The 18,498-nt window shown below is 43.4% G+C and overlaps 1 protein-coding gene across 1 annotated transcript in view; it reads right to left on the bottom strand.

Annotated features, from left to right (window-relative positions):
* PAIP1 (poly(A) binding protein interacting protein 1) overlaps positions 1 to 9,938 on the bottom strand; it is an 816,787-nt gene extending 806,849 nt beyond the window's left edge. The window contains exon 1 of the mRNA XM_069627237.1: positions 9,420 to 9,938. Coding sequence (XP_069483338.1) covers positions 9,420 to 9,696 — 277 coding nt within the window. The 5' untranslated portion in view covers positions 9,697 to 9,938. The remainder of the gene's footprint in view (positions 1 to 9,419) is intronic.
* Positions 9,939 to 18,498: the final 8,560 nt, after the last annotated feature.

An 18,498-nucleotide genomic window follows, 5' to 3' on the forward strand; every position in this document is an offset into this window, starting at 1 on the left:
AATAAAATCTTTGATTTAAAAAAAAAAAAAAACAAAAGCATATATAGGCAGACCTCAGAGTTGCTACGGGGGCAATTTTTGCTCCATCACTGGCATATTTATGGGTCACTATGAGGAGACTTATGCGAAAATGCATGATACTTATGCACAGCCCGCAATTTTATGGTCTCGTTATATTGATGACATTTTATTAATTTGGAAAGGTGATGTAGTAGGATTGCTGCAGTATGTTGAATATCTGAACAAGAGTCATTTCACATTAACTGAAAATCACAGTACTGAGAATATATGACTTGGACTTAGATATGTCTATTAGGGAACAAACTTTGCACACAAAAACATTGACAAAGAGTGCAGATGTGAAATCAATTCTCCATGCTTCCAGTTGCCATCGGAAAAGTAACATTGTAAATATACCACAGCTGATTTATACATGCCTGTAGGAAATGCAGTGAACCTCTAAATAGAGCAAAATAATTTAAATTGATCACGGCGCAATATATTAAACAGAGGATATAAATTATCCACCATTGAGAATGAGCAAAAGTGAGCATTAAGGAAGACCAGAACGGATTTGTTGATTCCTAGAGAAAAAGTAATGAAATAGGGCAACACCAAAACAGTCAAATTCATAACAATATAATTGTGAGAACAGAAATTTTGTTCCAACTTGTTGAAGTTGGATCAAGATTCCACAGAGTATTTGGATCTGAAGCCTAGCATAATATATAAGGCACCCTCAATAAGTACTATGCTCAGTCCAAGTTACATTAAACCAACTGAAACAACACAACAATAAGTTCTTTTTTTTTTAATGTGGTGGTTGCACAATGTGCAAATATGCATTTAATAATGTACAAAGAATGGAGAACCATAGTTGAGTAATATATCAAGAAATGTTTATGAGAGCAGATTTGTCATTTTAATAAAATGTATATGTGAATAAACATATATTGGCAGCACAATTAGACAACTGATTTTGAATCAGGGAACATTACAACTCAATTGGAATCCAGGATCATAATGTACCATTAAACACTGGCAACAACATCAGAATTATCAGAAAAGTGGGATCAGATTCGCTGCATTGGAGATACTCGTCACAGTCTAAGGTGGAAATCGAGATCAAGACCTAATAAGATAGATACATTTGTCAACAGGGGACTGTATTTACTGGACTCAATCTTGATCATGATATATTCATGTTTTTCTCCGATATGCATGGTTCGAAACTGAGCCGAGCTGGGAGAGATTTAGCTCCTGCTTGTAGCCTAGAAGAGCCTGGTTAGCTTGACACCAACAGCTACTTTTGGCCTCCTAGATCAACTGATGCTGAACACCTATGTGAATTTAACTATGCACATTTTGGGCAATCTATAAATAAACATTAGGACACATCAATACAACATTTAAAGCATAAACGGTCATTAAATAATGGACAAAGTAATAGGATTTCATCTTATGTGGAAGTTTGAGTTGCAGAACGCTATGTGTTAGCACTGGTAGCGCCTGGTCAAGGGTTAATGCCGGATACCAAGAGCTGGGTTTAGCTCCTGCTTATCAAATCTCAATTTTGATCCTGGCTTGCCATCTCGATTTCTGAGTTTACATTAATAGCGCATTGGATACGAAGTATATGTAGATACTTGAATATACTGTCCAAGTTGGACAGCTCTCATGGCAAAATATGATATTCATGCATGGGAAATTTGGATTTTGATGCAAAACTGACATTAATTTGCTATTCAATAGTTATAACAATTCATATTTGGAGACACGATGGAATACAATTCAGAATGTGTTCTTTTTACCATAGGAGTACGAGAGCCTAACAGTGACGGTAATTAGATATAGAATAGAAGTCAATACGGCTTTATAGTCACAGTATCATACAAGTGCAATAAAAATGCAAGTTCAGCACGATATGAAGGAACGCACTTATCAGCTGCGAGAGTAGCACCATACACCATGAGGGGGCTCTTTCTGATTTCTGTGAAATTAAAAGCTTAATAAAACAAATCCATAAATCCTGGGGCACAGGTAAGTTTAATCAAACTTAGTGGTGGAATTAAGCGCGGTAAATAGGCCCCAAAAGCTTTCTTCTGCTTTAAAGGTGTGCAATCCCAGGCCAAGCGTTCAGAGAAGCACACAGTGGTTATTTGTATAGGTCAACTGATTAGAGATTACAGGGTCTGCCAGTGAAAGAGGAATATATGATCATTTTAAAATTCAAAATCACTTATTTTCTAAAGAAGCCGGCAAAAACCACAGCAGTTTCAAATCGGCCGCAGACCATTTTCCCTGGGAAGAGGGTTAGAGTGTTCCCAATATGCAACAATTATTCAGTAGTATGTCCGTGGTTCAAGGACCTGAGGGTGTCATGGTGGGTAGCCGGTCCCATGAGAGTCAGGAACAGGCGACCAGTGCAGAATAATAAAGTTCCACTGGTTGTCGCAAATGTTTCAATCACATAACTGATGTGGGAAATGCAGGTGGATTGGGACGTCTACAACTCTAATTGAGGGCGGAGTGGGTAGGTTCATGGACCCAATGATCAATCACAATATATGTACTATTTGGGTCCAAAATGTGAGGTCCAATCATTTTTGTGTGTGGGAAGGGGATTTTTTTCTATGTTGCACGATCGCAAATGCTAATTATTTTGCCTTCTATAAATATTTTCATTTTGAGGGTGGTTCTTGGACAGCGCCTTTTTATGCAGTTCTGTTCTGCGTTCTGTTTGAATTTGCTGTCCCAGCTGCGTCTGGGGCCCTGAATAAAATTGTGTAATTTCTTGCACCAGCATACACTCCTTTTTGGCTACTTTTGTCATTTTTTGGTGGGTTGTACGAGGCGACCCCCAAGACAATCATGAGAGCCTAATGAAAGTTATCAGAATTAGAAGATTTTTCTTTCACTATACTTTAATGCAACGCATGATTGATAAAATTTACATATTTCAACATCAGGGTATATAAGTGAATGAATAAATGTCATCACATGCCGGTAGTACATGCTTCAATTAAACAAATATAAGCAGTGTCCTATACGAAAGGGGCCTTCTGGATATAACACTCAGTGCATTCCAACAGTATACCATTTGTAGGAATTGGATACAGGCAATTATTTACTTATAAGTATGTTTAGAGTCAATGTACGGTATATATGTGACGTCACATGTCAATCTGATGTCATTCTGACGTACGTACATAAATGTGGATTCCATTAACCATGTGGTAGATGCCATTTGACATAATGGCGGCCTCCACTGATCGAACAACAAGGGAATCCTGATTATATTATGCAAGAAAAATAACTGAATCATACTAGCGTTAGACTTATTTTTTCAGCAGTAGTACAAAACAGCAAATGTATTGTACTCACTTTTTGATAGTTTATTCAATGAATATAATGGAATAAAGCATATTACAGAACAGAAGATGACTCTTAAAATAGAACCATCGTTCTGGACCTTTAGAGCAAAAACGAAGTCTCGGCTTGCTAACAAGAATCTCTGTATCTCACCTGTAATTGTATCTCAACTATATATGTCACCATGTATCTTCTCTGTAACCATCATGTAACCCTGGTCACTTGCACTTATCGCCATTGTCCTGGCCTGTATAATATGTAAATGCATGTAACTTGTTGATACTGCCTTAAGTCTCTGGCGCCCAGTTACCTCAGGGTTCAGTGTGCAGCATAAATAAACTAAACTAAGATGCTAATTTGCATATGTAGAGAAAATGGTACTGGGTAAGTGCCTTTCTTTATACCCATTCTTTTTATTTATATTAATTTACATGCAAATGAATGTAGAAGTAATATTATGATTAACAGACTAAACCACAATATATATTTAAACAGATTATGGGAACAAGAGTCTAAAGTAGACACCAATAACTGATCAATAAAGAGAAATCTATACAAAGCCTAGAAGGACATCCAAATAAGTGAGCACTTTGATGATATAATATAATTGTATTTATGAACATAGTACTCATCTACGTAATAGACAATTGTGTTATTTTTCCTTTTCTCCCGTTTTTCTGTTTTACCTCCAATTTGACTTCCCAAACACCTTCCTTCTAGAGGCCTTCGCTCAGTCACCTCTAACCCTGAGGGTCAGACACTTCTCCAGGCAGAGAGTGGGGGTGGGGGTAGTTCTCTCTCGTCAGCAGGTCCCTCCCTCTAGAATGGCCTCCCTGCCACTCTCAAAATTGAGCAGGACCACCTGAAGTTCTAGAGCAGCTCAAGACCTTCCGTTTCACCTCTGCTTTCTCTCTCTCTCTCTCTCTCTCTCTCTCCCCTGCTGACCTACTTGTCTGCCGTACTGACTGGTGGGCTGGCTACCCTCAGAGTCTCATTGGGTACCAGGCTCCTCCATGACCAGTCACCCCTGCACTGCCTGCAGGCATACCCCGCACTAGGTGCTGTAACTGTAACCCTACAGTCCCCTGCCTCCTTGCACTTACCCAGAGCCCTGCTGCACTTACTCAGAGCAATGCTGCCCCAATTGCACTTCCCCTCTCCCTGGCACTTCCCTTTCTCCCTCCCCCTGCACTTACGTTCGCACTTGCACGATCTGAACAACACAAGGCCTAGTAAGATAGTTTGTTTTGTCCTCCCTCTGTATTCCCTCCCTTGTCTTGTCGCGCCTAGAAACACTTTTGTACAGGCGTGTTATAAATGACTTGTAGATCATATCAAACAGTTATATGAAAATAGAATTGAATTGCAGGAACTACCAGATCACTTTTGATCAATATGATTCATCAATATACCTTGTGTGTCATGATTGCGTATGCCTTGAAACAGCCATATGTGGCGAAACACGTGTTGGCAACAAGTGATCAATAGGATCTATAGCTGAAAGTGATCAATGGGACCTATAACTTGGGATCACAATATTGAAATGGATATATTGAAATTGAGCAACTTGGAACCTGTGGATTCAGATGTTAGTGAGTTTTTGTACCTATGATTTTTTTATTACTTGAAATAAAATTGTTTCAGTTCTTTATGGTAGATATTACCAATTGTTCAATTTAAATTACAAGTGATTATTAACCATTACCATTCGAACACTATTTCATATGTGAATAAATAACACTTTTTGTGTATATATATGTATATATATATTATAGAGTCGAGCATATGAATCTTGGTATTTTGTTTGCACTAAAGTGCGCTTTGGCTTTGAGGACATTACCAGAATCGCAATTGTGCTAGATTCGTATTCTTAACCTTAAATATCAACTTTAGGCACACTGTAAGTAAGGCATGGAATCAAACAGTGAAGACAGCCACAAGTGATCACAGTTTAACGTGGTTTATTGAACTTCAATGGGTTGGTTAAACGCCTATCTAACACTAAATCTTAGGATGGAAGCAAGCTACGACCATCAATAATAAGGCAGTCCTAGTGGAGTCCATCAAAATAAAAGGGCCTATATTAATAAACCTATTGCCAATCCTTACTTCTAAATATAAATGGTGTGGGACAATAATGTATGCAAAAAGAAAAGTGTTCTAAAAACGATGTCAGGATATTTAAGCAGTTGGCTTCCGTTCCCCATGTTTTCAGCACGAGACAAGGCAGTGCTCGAGCTTCGCACACACTGGCTTCTCTGCCACAAGGATACAGTTCAAAGCATAGTTATCAGGGCCTTCTGCCCAAAATCTCTCTCCTTCGAACAGTCTCCTATTCCAGAGGGACTGACAAGCACCAAAGTTCCTTTCTTATAAGTATTTTCACATTCACAAGTTTCACAATTGGTATGCATCGTTCGGGCTCAGGCCACAGATCTCCCTCCTTCGGGTTCGGACCCCTTTAGTGCAATGTTCACAATTGGTCTCTCTCGTTTGGGCTCGGGCCACAGATCTCCCTCCTTCAGGTTCGGACCCCTTTAGCGCAATGTTCACAATTGGTCTCTCATTCGGGCTCGGACCACGTAACCTCACTTTCTTAAACAAGTTTCACAATTGTACCAAGAATCGAAGACTTTCGATCGTGCAATGGGTTTTGCTTAAACCGCTGCAGGACCACTTAAATTCATTTCATTTACCAGTACATTCTTTTACTGTCACTTCTGCCACTTCTTGGCTGGATATCTTACAGAGACCTTCGATTGAGCACACTTGAGGTGCTGGACCACTGTCACTGGTATAGTATCTTTTCACGGTTAAAGTTACAACATCCATAAACTATTTAACTTTCCTCACACGCATTACCAATCTTCGTTCTTGCGCTATTTATACAATGTTGCTGCTTGCAACCTTGATGTCAACACAGACCGGTCTGGCATCGGTCACTCCAACTCCCCGGCTGTGTTGATCCTTCAGGCTCTGCTTTGCTCTTGGAGCCAAGGACGGTACCACGGCAGCTTCTGCTCTTCCCCCGACTCGGTCACCGTGCAGGAGGGCCCAGGGTATATTGGACACACAATGCAGGATTCTTCAGCCTGCTTTCAACTCTGAAGGACTCTCGAAAGTAACGGTTTATCACCAGAAAGGTAAAGAGTATCTCCCTCCTTGGTTTGCCATCTTGCTTTCCTCGGTCGGCTGCCTTCAGGAAAATACTGTTCCTTCGTGCTTTGCCTCGCTCAGAGTGTGCTCTCAAACGCCATCTTTTATCTGTGTTGGGAATTTTTAATGGAAGTCAGGTGCGTTTAGCAGTAATTGCCTAACCATAGTAGTGGGACATGTCAGGTACTCTGCTCAAGTGGGAGTCTGTTTTCTCCCAGAGCAGGCTGTCTGTGTGAAAGTGTTCATGAAGGGAAAGAGGGGTGGGGGTAAAGTTCCCGCATATCCTACCGGGTAGGATGGGGTAAAGGTGTTAACAGGGATGGTGAAACCACATCTCTCCATCCAGTGTCCCACTTCCACTCCCTGAAGACCCCTCAACCAGGTGATCCTCCCGCACTGGTCCACCCCCAGGGTCTGGATCCAAAGGCGATGGCTGTGCCCTAGCCACCTAGAGATCCCTGGGGACTAGCGGGTGAGACACCTTCTGGTTTCTCACAGCGCACACAGCAGTTAATCCTAGCTTTACTTGATCATTTACTTTAACAGTTCCACGATACATCAGAAACGGTCACTGAGGTTCCTTAGATTGCACCCAGTGATATTTTGCCCTTTGGATTTCCCCCATGAGGTTTTTCCCGATTGATGCTTTGTCCTTAATGTTTGCCCTGTGACCGACACCCTTCGATAAACGTTTCTTCCTTTTACTGTACCCTGCGACAATATGCCCCCGATCTATGCTTTGCAATTTATCGGTCTCCTTGTGATTGCAGTCAATAATAACATAGTCCTGCTTAATGTATTTCTCCTTGATTGCACCCTTTGGTATGAATACATATTACATGCTTCTACTAACTGCGTACTATAATATTATGCGCCGAAACTAAACGCTATTAGCCTGTTCAGTCTTCCACCATAATTGACGTTGCATGCTACTACACCACTTAACACTACACCAAACAGGAAAAAACAGAACCAACAGAAAACAAAGACCAGACAAGCAGGAACTCATGAGGGTCACCATACAAACCGACGTTAGACGCAGAGAAACTAGTCCAGCCTACACGGGTACACAGAGGTCACGTAGCAATGGAGCTACACTACGACAAAAAAAGCACAAAAATGCTTACTCACATACAGAGCCTGTTCAGTTACAATCTGCAAACACCAATACAATTGATAAAACATCTTTTATAGTTTATGCAGTGCAGGATAAACCATCTTGCACTGCTTCCACTAACCAAAACCAACCCATGCAAATGTTATAGCACCAAGGGCTCATAAATGTGTCAGAAGTAGCCCTATATAACACCTAAAAACAACGCGAAAAAAAAAATCAATTTGGCACATACTGTATTCTCACTAGGTAAAAAATGATATGAGCAATGCCCCTTTGTTAACCTGTTCACCCTGCGCAATGGATCTATTGCTTTTATCTCCAAGAGCAAAAATCGATGATTTGCGGGTACAACTGGAATATGTGTTGACAATTTCCTAAAGAGGGAAAAAAAAAATGCAGTTTACTCTTATGGGCGAGTTTGTCAATTTGCTAACTCTAAAAATCGCGTACAACATAGGATTATTGTGCTTCAAAAGTGGTTTAATACAAACCGGAACAAAACTATTACTCACTGAGGCACCCATCAATTTTATAGCGTCCTCTGTTCGTTTATTTTAATGAGCAAAATGTACATATTTTAACTTTAAGGTAGATAGCTACTTAAAACGGTGTGCATCCAGGCAATATTGCTATTAGCCGCATTTCAGACAGTCTTTTTACAAATGCTAAGAATAGAGATATTTGGTGAGATGACACTCTGGCATTCGAAGTGGCACATCTTGTATAACCCATGATTTTGAACTGGAACTTGCTTTACGACGTTAGCATTTTCACCACGCTGCAGAATAAGTTAGATTTGTAAGTGGAGTACTTCATATAGATGATTTAAACACCGGCAATTTAATCAAGCACTACCCGATTAATACAAAAACCAAAGAACAACAAAGTATTGGTATCAGGCTTTAAACTCACAACATTTCCGGGTACACTACTGGGCTACAGAAATCCATACTTGCCAACCCTATCAATTTATGCAGGAGGCTACTGCTTTTTAAGCAATCCTACCGCCTACAGATTTAGGTGACAGATCCTACTGCTTTTTACAGTGGCAGGTAATGTATGTGACTCTAAGGCAGGCTGCAGGACAAAGCATGCAACACATTAATCAGTCTGTCTATACAGTGGAATGTTAAGTGATTACTTTGATTGGGCTCAGACCAATCCTCTGACCTGACAGCTACGTGACTCCGACCTGCACTCTTACAACCCTTAGGTGAACCACCAGTGAAGGCAAGTGGCAGAGCGTACCCCCATCACACAGCATCTGCCTATCAGATTGAGGGGGGGTATCAGTCTATGTCATTTAGTGTTCAGCTTGCACTGCAGGAATGCATTTGCATTGCCCAGGCTGCTGCTACAGATTAGCGGCAAACGTTGCCTACCAGCTCTGTGTGAGTACCTTCTGTCTAATTGAATTTGGTGTTAACTTACCATTCAGAATTATAATGTTTTAACATCTTTCCATGTTGTGCTGTTTGATGGGTTGTGCATTTTAGAATGCTTCAATTGTGCCACCAATGTATGTTTTGTATTTTCCTGTGCTGTCATTGTTATGCAAATTATTATTTTTGAAACTTGAAAAACACTACATCTTTTTGGTCACAGAATGTTGGCAAGTATGGAAAACTCTATGCTGCCGGTGTAAACGACTCTCACACAACACTCATCTGGCCCTAGATTCCCAAAGGCGGGCTCCGGACCCCATTCTCGCATCCATGTCAATAAACCCACAATCCAGTGCTAGAGATCCTAACTTGCATATCCGGGATGGTACCTGGGGCGCTCGATGTGGCCACGGGCGGGGCGCTTCTGGGCTGTCGCAGGGGCTCCGGCTGCGCGGGTCCCGGCTTCTGTTCAGCACTTGGCGGGCGGACGCCCGGTCCCCGGCCACTATCCAACAGAGGAGCCGCCCGGCCACGACTGTCCTCTGGCGAGACAGCCCGACCCCGACCGCTACCCAGGGGTCCTGCCCGGCCTCCGGGCAAGAACTGCGCGCGGCCCCGCCCCAGGCTACGGCCCGCCCCTGGGGCCCGATCAAAACAGTCCGACATGCGTCCTAGGGGCTCTGCCGCAGCCCGCGCCTGTCAGCCGGCAGGCCCCTGGGACAGCGGCCTGGAGAACAGACAGCAGTACAAAAATCACACAGTCCCCTCAGTTTCACTCCAACACATCCAGCATGAACACACAGGCCCCGCAGCAGCCACCGTCCACCAGAGCCGCGCACACGCCTGCCCAGTGCAGCGCCACCTATCGGCTGGAGGACCAGGAGCTCACCAGTAGAGACTGAGACATCAGCGGCAAAGGCTCATTGCCTGAACCCACCACGCTTCAAGCGCCAGCCCCAACTTAAGACATAACATTATAGGAAGGTCTGAACCTCATTGGAGGGTCTGATGCACTTTCAGTAGAAAAGAAACTGTTCTCTATCTCTGCGCTCCAAAATGTGTCACGTCCAGTCATTAAATTAACATTTGAACTTAAACAAACTACCAACTTGTTAATTGGAGGACTTTTTGTGAAAAAAGTAGAACACGTTGCCATACCGACCAACTACTTAGTTTAGAGGGAAACACCACTATTGTTGTGGCCTAAGAAAGGACCACACATAGTCGTGGTGGTATGGTTGCAGAAATGTATTCTCTTCACATACACAGTTTCAGCCTTGTCCATGCTATGTTAACATCACAAGCATTGATATGTCTAGTCCATGCTGCACTCACCTGTATATTGCATAGGTTGTTTAATCCACAACCAAGTTCATGATCTTTACAGGGAGCGCTGAGCTGCCGTTTAGTTTGCTGGCCGTCACGTTCAGAAGGTCCTTGCAGGATCTTGTCTAGCGTAGGGATCTCGCAAGACTCCGACTCCTGCAGGACGTCTGTGAAGTCCTTTACTCTACATACCTCCTTTTGTTGGAAAGCTTGAGTTACTCCATCACGTTCCTGGTCTTCTTCTTTCTCTTTGCGGTCAACTGCTCCCTACAATCTCTTCTTGTAGTGTTGCATTCCTTTCTGTGGATCTCACTTGTCTCGTGCCAGTCCTCTTTGCACTGGCTTCCCCTTGTGATAGTGTCCATTCATCCTGCTCCGCTCAATGTTCAGGTCGTTCTCTCGTTGTCAACTTCTCTGTGGCTGAGCTCTCCTCTTCGGCTCTCTGCTCTGGTATTGCACAAAAAAAGTGAAAATGTTTAGTAGACAGAAAAGGAATATGAGGGGGAGAAAACAAAATGGTAGAGATAAAGCTCTTCTGGAGTCAAAACCTTCCTCCTTTCTCTTTCACAGTTCATTAGGGACATATGTTTGTTTAAGGATTATAAAGATCTCCATACTGAGACAGTTATTTCACTCATTTCTATTTAAGTAGCCCTCTCCACCTCAAAATATCAGATGTATCAAAATATAGTTAATTTGTTATTACAAGAACTGATTTTCTGGCTGGTCATTAAAATTCCAATAGTGTTGATCTATGTTTATTTCTTCAGTCCTTCTTTTTGGTTATGATGTTGCAGTCCATCGGATGTATTAATTCGAGAATTCTTACCACTGCTGCTGTGAGCTGTGTTTCATGTCCTGCTATTATTCTATGCCAAGTGTTCTCTGATAATAGCCAGTCAGTTCTTTCTACAAATCTGGCTAGTATTCTTACTCTTTGATCCCATGTTCCTTTGCATTCAAGCAATAGATGTCTCAGGTTCTGATAGTTTTCCCAGAAAAATCTGAATTGTAGAGGATGCGGGCTTCCAATAGACATTCATCACAATTAAAACAGTCTCTTTTGGATCGTTGGTAAACTGAATTTTGCAAGCCAATATTCCAATTTCATCTTTCAAGATTTGGGTGGCATGTTTACTACAACAATTCTTAATCAAGATGATTAATCCCCCCGCCGGCCTTCCTTTTGCTTTTTGGCTGGCTGGTAAACAGAGTGTTGTGAAACCTTCTATCTCTATTGGGTTTACCAGCCAGGTTTCTTGGAATGCCAGGATATCCATCTTCCCAAATAGATAGTCTTTTGTTTCTTTCGCCCTGAATGTGCAGGAACCTCTTGTGTTCCAGCTCACTATATTGAGTCCCTTCCGACTAAAGGCTCTGGGAGCCCCAGCCCATGCTTCTCAAAACTTGTGTCAGTATGTTGGGTAGAGCTGCCAATGTTTTTTCCTGCAATGATGTTTCTTGAGTAGCTGTTCTTTTCACTTCTGCTCCTAGACCCCGGGTGCCCCTTCCAACCCGTTGGTCTATCTCCTGGTGCCACTCCTGTTGGTTTGATTGGGCTTGTGGGGAATCAGGGGGAGAGGTATACACTGTTAAGCCTTCTTGTTCAAGTTCTTTACTTGCTTTTAAGATTGCGGTTTGTGCTCTTTTGAGGTCAGACCAATTTCCACCGTAAATTAGTTTTTCCAATCAGGAAATTTCACATATTCCATGTCTTCTGTGGAAAATAGGTAGAGACATCTGCTTTTTCTGAATATGGACAGTATCGCCATTCTGCTAAGGGATTTGGATTTTGGTGTTTTTGCAGACATCTTCATCCATAGTTTTTGGATTTTGAAGCCGGTAGAGGTTGCTTCGTGACTCGCTGGATCATTGTTCTGTCTCCCCAGTTCTACACCAGTTTTTAAATCCTGTCATATATCGCCCATGGAAAGTATGGAGCAGATGGGCGCTATGGAAGAAGGACTAGACTCCGATTCACCGCAAGGTGCGGTCTAGTCTTTCTGTTGTACTGCCTACAAGTACCTGAAAATGGAGAACACATGTGCGTTGCAACTTTCTTGCTGCCTACGTGAGTACACCTCGCTTGTGCTCTGCCTCCAGTTGTTTCTCTGTGTTTCCCATGCCTTCCTTCCCTGTTCGTCTGCCCGTGTCTTTCCGTTACCGCTGTTCGCGGTTTCCTCCTCCCGTTTATTCCGCTTACCTGTTTGTTTTCTGCTTCCGCTATTTATCCGCGCTCTGCGCTGCCTTCTAGTACTCTCTCCTGCTTCAGCGTCTCATCTGCCATCGGACGCTCTCTGCTGGGAACACTTTGTTGTCCAAGTTCTTTGGAGTACTGTACTGTTTGTGCTGTTCCGCACTGGATCGTTATTTCCTTATCCACTAAGAACACTTACCAGTGCATGCTGGTTATTGAAGTACGGATACACGCCGACAACTTCCAGCCAACTACAGCTACACAATCTTCCAGGGTTTTTCGGCAAGGCTTTTCCCTGGTTTGGGGTGGGCTCCCCGGAGTCCCCGCTGCCGGGCTAATTGCTTATAGGCAAAGTGGCCTCCGGGGGAGCTCGCTCCTATTTCGTCAAACAGAAGAATAAGATTGTCAAGACAAAGACAAAGACAGCCTGGAGGGAAAAGCCAGAAGGCTCATCAGACGAATCCGTAAAGACCCACACAGAATCATCAGGTGAGGAGTGGGCTAGTAGTAAGGAAAGTGTGAGTGATAAACCTACAGAATCTGAGAAATCCTGAGGACTCGTTCTTTTTGGACTGGTCTCTTTTATTTCCAGTTCAGGGAGGGTCTGGAATTTCCATTACCTAGGTTCATGAACACCTGGGTTGGGAGCTCTTGCTGTCCCATAGTTTGCGGCGTCCGCTCACTTTTCTTCACCTTTTCGAATATTGGGGCAACTTTTATTTTTGATCTCCCCAATTCCTGAAGGTTTTCGCTCTTTTTAGTGAAGATCGGGGCCAGCTTCAGATGTTTACTAATGTTGGTTTTCTGAACTTCAACGGCATTAGTTGGCACTTCAGTTTGCAGGCCGATACTCATGCCCACTTTTTGGTGTATTCATTCGGTCTTCTTGGTTTGCCTTTTTCGCAACCTTCTGATTTGGGTCCGAATCTCTAGGCTTCCTTCTGTTATTTCTTGCCCATCTGCTACCTCTTTTTCCCTGATTTTATTATATAAGGCTGCTTTAATCTGCTGAATATTGTTCTCCTTCATGAACTTTTCCATTTCTCTTGATACGAGTTGAACTCCGTTGTCGGTGACCAGTTCTCTTGGCAACCCTTCTCTTTGAAAAATATTCTTGAGAAACTGAATCACGGTAGCTGTGGTTATGTTGGATACAAAACAAAAGGAAATGCTCCACGGTCTGTCGACAGACAAACAACATTCATAACAATATATTGCTCATATGGCAAACGAATTTAGGATACAGTGGGGTGTCCACATATATGTTACTTATACAAAATACTCTTTCAATTAGTTTTTTCATGTTTTTTTCAAATTTTTACTTAAGACCTAGTGGACCTGTAGTGTTAGTACCAGTTGACAATATTAGATTCATATATATTGTACAATATAGTATTTCAAATGTAACAACACATCAAAAACCAATGGTAATAGTGTATCAAACAGAAAAGATTTTTTTATAGAAAGAAAACAAATTGGCACAAAAGTTCAATGCGTTTCAGGATCTGATATCCCTTCTTCAGGAGCAGGATTTCATATTAGTCCAGTTGACTTTTTCTAAAAACAAACGCTCTGTAGGGTATAATAGAAAACATTTCCAGTTAGCAGTTCCAAAACCTTCATGAATCATACTCACTGAACTAGCATATTCATACCTGTTGTGAATGGCAATTGCGGATCTCTAATGGTATAGCAAGGGTGGAGGTCCTTAAAGGGAATTTCTCCAGGTGTGTAGAGAGTCACCTTAAGTCTAGGTAACCTAGAAACATTAATATAGGGTTCCTTTTAGTCCATGTGTTATATTTATCTCATAAGAGGTCAAATAAGCAAGTGACTGATAATTGAGTAATACTTAAGAGGAGTCCGAATCCTACCTGTCGCTAGGTGGTCAGGCAATGTAGTTTTCTAATAGCTTCTCTTGTTCGTACTGCATTTGCTGTGGCATGGCCCACGAAAACAGTAGTCACCTGGTACTTAGGGCCTCATTACACGGAAGGCGGTAAGGATTAACAGTCACCGGTAATGGTACCGGTGACTGTTAACCCTTACCGCCTTACTACGAGGTCCCTTTGCGGGTTGGTACTTTAGCACCTGCTTTTTAGCAGGCGTTAAAAACCAACCCGCAAAGGGACCAGGGTGCTAATTACGGTACCGCAATTTGCGGTACCGTAATTAGCACCTTCCCCATTCCCATTATGCCCTATGGGGCAAAAATGGGAATGGGGACTGGAAATGGGGGAAGGGGGAATTACCGCCCCGCCAACCTTGGAATAGGGCGGTAATTCCCCTTTCCTCCAAGGCGGTGCTAGTATTTTACCGGCATGGACCAAGGTGCTAATAGCACCTTGGTCCACCGCCTACCGTGTAATGAGGCCCTTAGTATTCTGTGTGATATTAAATGTACCCAAGTTGGAGATCATCGATAATAGGGGAATGCTTTACCATAATTCTGTTTATTATATCCATTTGCAGATAAACAGTAAATTCACAGGTGGAGTTTTGAATGCCACGAGGGCGTGACCAAACTCTTTCAAGCTCTAGATGAAGACAAGGAGTTCTAATGAAAGGGCCTCTTGACACTGTGTTAAGTCTGTAGATAGCAAGTCAGAAACAATAGTATGAGTATGTGAATGCAATAGGGCCCCCTGATCTAACAGCGTATCTCCCATTTCTAACCTGCTTACCGCTACTGCTGGCAGAATGAGAATGTTTATATGCGGCGTTCTCTATCGTCGTGCTGTGGTCATGTCCCCAAGCAAGAAGAGCCGTGAGGCTGTGACACTGTTTTAAGTCTCTAAATAGCAAGTCAGAAAAAAGTGTATAAGTATGTGGATGCGATCGGGCTCCCTGATCTAACAGGGTATCTCCCATTTTTCACTCGCTTAGCGCTATTGCTGACTGTCAAGTATGTCAAGAATATCAAGAAACCGGTAGTTGAACTCGTAGTGTAGTAGTTGAGCTCTCCCTACCAATGTGTCCCTTTGTACCTCCACAATAAGTACCAAGGGACCAATTAGTTGGAAGATGGAACACCAGACCAGACTTCTGCAGAGGCGGGAACAGCGTAGGATGCAGAGAAGGACAATGTACTTGATCGCCACAAAACTAGAGGAATCACAGAGGTAAACAGACTCAGAATCGAAGTAACCGAAAAACAGTGAACAAGTACAGTATTACAAGACCAAACTCAAAAGCAACTTACCAATAGGGCAAGGAGAGTGTTCTTCCAGAAAGATAAACTGTGGAACCCAATCTAGCCCTGACACCACGAAGGCATGAGGACGCCTATGCAAGTGCAAGTGTCTTAAGTCCAGTGCCTGTCCCGACGGAACGAGGCTGCCTGTTGACTCTAGCGCCAACGATGCCAGTCTCTAGTCCAAGCGCTGTATTAAGGGTCAAGCAATTTCTTTCTGGTGGATGGATGAACTCCTCAGAAGCAATGTCCACAGGAAGGTAGGAAAGTAGACACATATCAAGGTGCAGCGTGAAAATGGCAACAGGCCAACGAAATGAAAAGCACACGGCAATGGAAGAGAATGGTCAAACGTTCCGGGTCTGGTAACTTGCTAGCAGGGTGTTTGTTAGGTTCCAAAAAGCAAAGCGTAGTCGACATAGTTCTCAACCATTTGTGTTGCAAGGGCGGGTGAAATCACCCGATTTTGTTTTTGGCGGGTGAGACGCCCATTGGGATGAATGGGCGTGCAGGAGGCTTGGCGGGTGAGTCAGCCCTTTACAAGGCGTGTGACACCCGCCAAAAGCGTGTGAGTTGAGAGCTATGGGTCGAAATCCGTTCCGGGTTGTCTTGTTGCGGGCAGCGAGGTGATCAATTCAACAGACAGTAGAAGGGTCGTATGCGTCGTAAGCGTTCCGGGGCTGGCGGCATGCTGGTGATGAAGTAACAAACGAAAGGCAAAGACAGGTGTTTAACATAGGCCGAGGTCGATAACAGGAAGACTTCAATGGGAAATAGGACGGGGCAAGGTAAGTAGGAATAAGGACAAGAAAGTACCAAACAAGTACTCGGGAGCGTAGCCTAGATTCGAAACAAAATCAGAAGCGGCAAGTACGGTAACTTGGAAGCATTATATCGGGTCACCGCGAACTCGCCGAACTCTGCCTCTCCGGGATTGAGTCATGTGACGAATATGGAGTGGGCGCCATGATGCGGGGTGTTCGCATAGGTGGCGCCCCGAGCAGCAGCAGATGATGTAATCATGTGGGTGGCATCATCAGTCTTGGGGAGAGGAGAATTATTCAGACTTTCTTGCTTTCCGGGCGAATTCTGACACTGACACAATTAGAATGTTAGTATGCAGCATTCTCTAACGGCTGTGGTCATGTCCCCAAGCAAGGAGAGCCGTAAGGCTCATTCATGGCTATATAGCTTCCTTAGCAACTGGTCTTTAGGAGGCTTGTGGAGGCGTGTGGGAGACATGTGGGTTACATGAGATGTCATCATGATCCGATAGTGCAATTCACCATATAATTAATTTGATTATATGTGCAAACAGTTTCTTGTGTCGGATAAATGTTTCCATATATAAAGTGATGAAAGTATTGTAATGAAAAGAATCTTGTATGTTCTGAAACCAATTCCATAGTAACAATAACCATGTAAGCATCTCTGTGTAAACGGACGACGCATCAGGACACGCAACGTCATTACGTTCGAGTAACTGCCTCATGGATGTTTCCTAATTGACGGATACATATATCAACTGGATGTATCTGTATGTACCGACTAGTCGTTGTTCTGAAATCAGTGTAACTATATAGCTAACTCGTTAGGCATGTAGTGAGACACAAGTTAAATATGCAATCAATCAATAAAGTCAGTCGGCATCCATGCTCACATTATAAGTGTGGTTCCCCATAACTCATTTTTTTTTAAAACTTTGGTTTTATTAGCATTTTCTTAATATAACAAACAGGTTCCTTATGAGTGCAGATTTAACACCATCAACAATCTCAGAACACAACACCTTTCTCCCCCCCACCCCCTGCCCCAACCCCATCGCGCCCCCCCCCCTGAATTGTTCATTTAAACTGTGACCCTGAGAGCTTTCTTATGACCATTCTTCTCGGTGCTTGTGGGCTGGACTGTTCGTTTGCATCCGTATGGCTGTCTTTCCAATGCTGTCCCCGGGGCCGTGGGTCTCACAGTTCACCTTGGGTAACGTTCATTACAGTTCCCACCCCCCCATCTCCTGAGTGACCACATGGTTTCAGTGGGTGTCCCATCCCCATGCCTGATTGGCACCGTACCAGTTCGCTTGGAAACTGCTGGACTCATTATTGACCATGGCCGTCAGTTTGTCCATGAGGAACATGTCTTTCAATTTTTTCAACCAGTCCGCCTTAGAGGGGGTCTCCGGGCTCTCCCACCTCTGCGCCAGGGCCACCCTACCCGCCCACAGCATTGTTTCCCACATTCTTGGGTACCTGTGTACTTCCGTCTCCTCTGGAGGGAGGCCTAACAGCATCGTTAATGGGTTTTGTGGGATTAGTTCCTCTGTGACTTCTCCACCCCCTTACGTTCGCCCAAAACGTCGGAACCTTTGGGCAGAACCACCACATGTGACCCCTCGTTCCCACCTGGCTGCATCCACTTGGACATCTGGGGGACACCCCTGGGAACATCTTTGACAATTTCACTAGGTCCCTGTGCCACTCCTGGAGAATCTTGAAGTTGTGTTCCATATCTGACGTGAATAGGTTCCCATGGAATGCTATTTTAAATATCCTGGACCATGCGTCTTCTGAAAGGGTTTCCCTGGCCAGGCCGTTCCAAAACCCCCGGAATCCCCTCCTCCCCTCTAAGTTCTCAGTATTCAGTATTTGGTACATCTTGAACACCGCCCCCTTCCTAGTTGTCGCCGTGTCCAATAATTTCTCAAAGGGGGTCAGCTGTCTCCGCAGGTTCTGGCCCCATGACTGGTCGCAAA

Source organism: Ambystoma mexicanum, chromosome 6p (assembly GCF_040938575.1).
Source record: "Ambystoma mexicanum isolate Mex_15411 chromosome 6p, UKY_AmexF1_1, whole genome shotgun sequence".
NCBI classification, from domain to species: Eukaryota; Metazoa; Chordata; class Amphibia; order Caudata; family Ambystomatidae; genus Ambystoma; species Ambystoma mexicanum.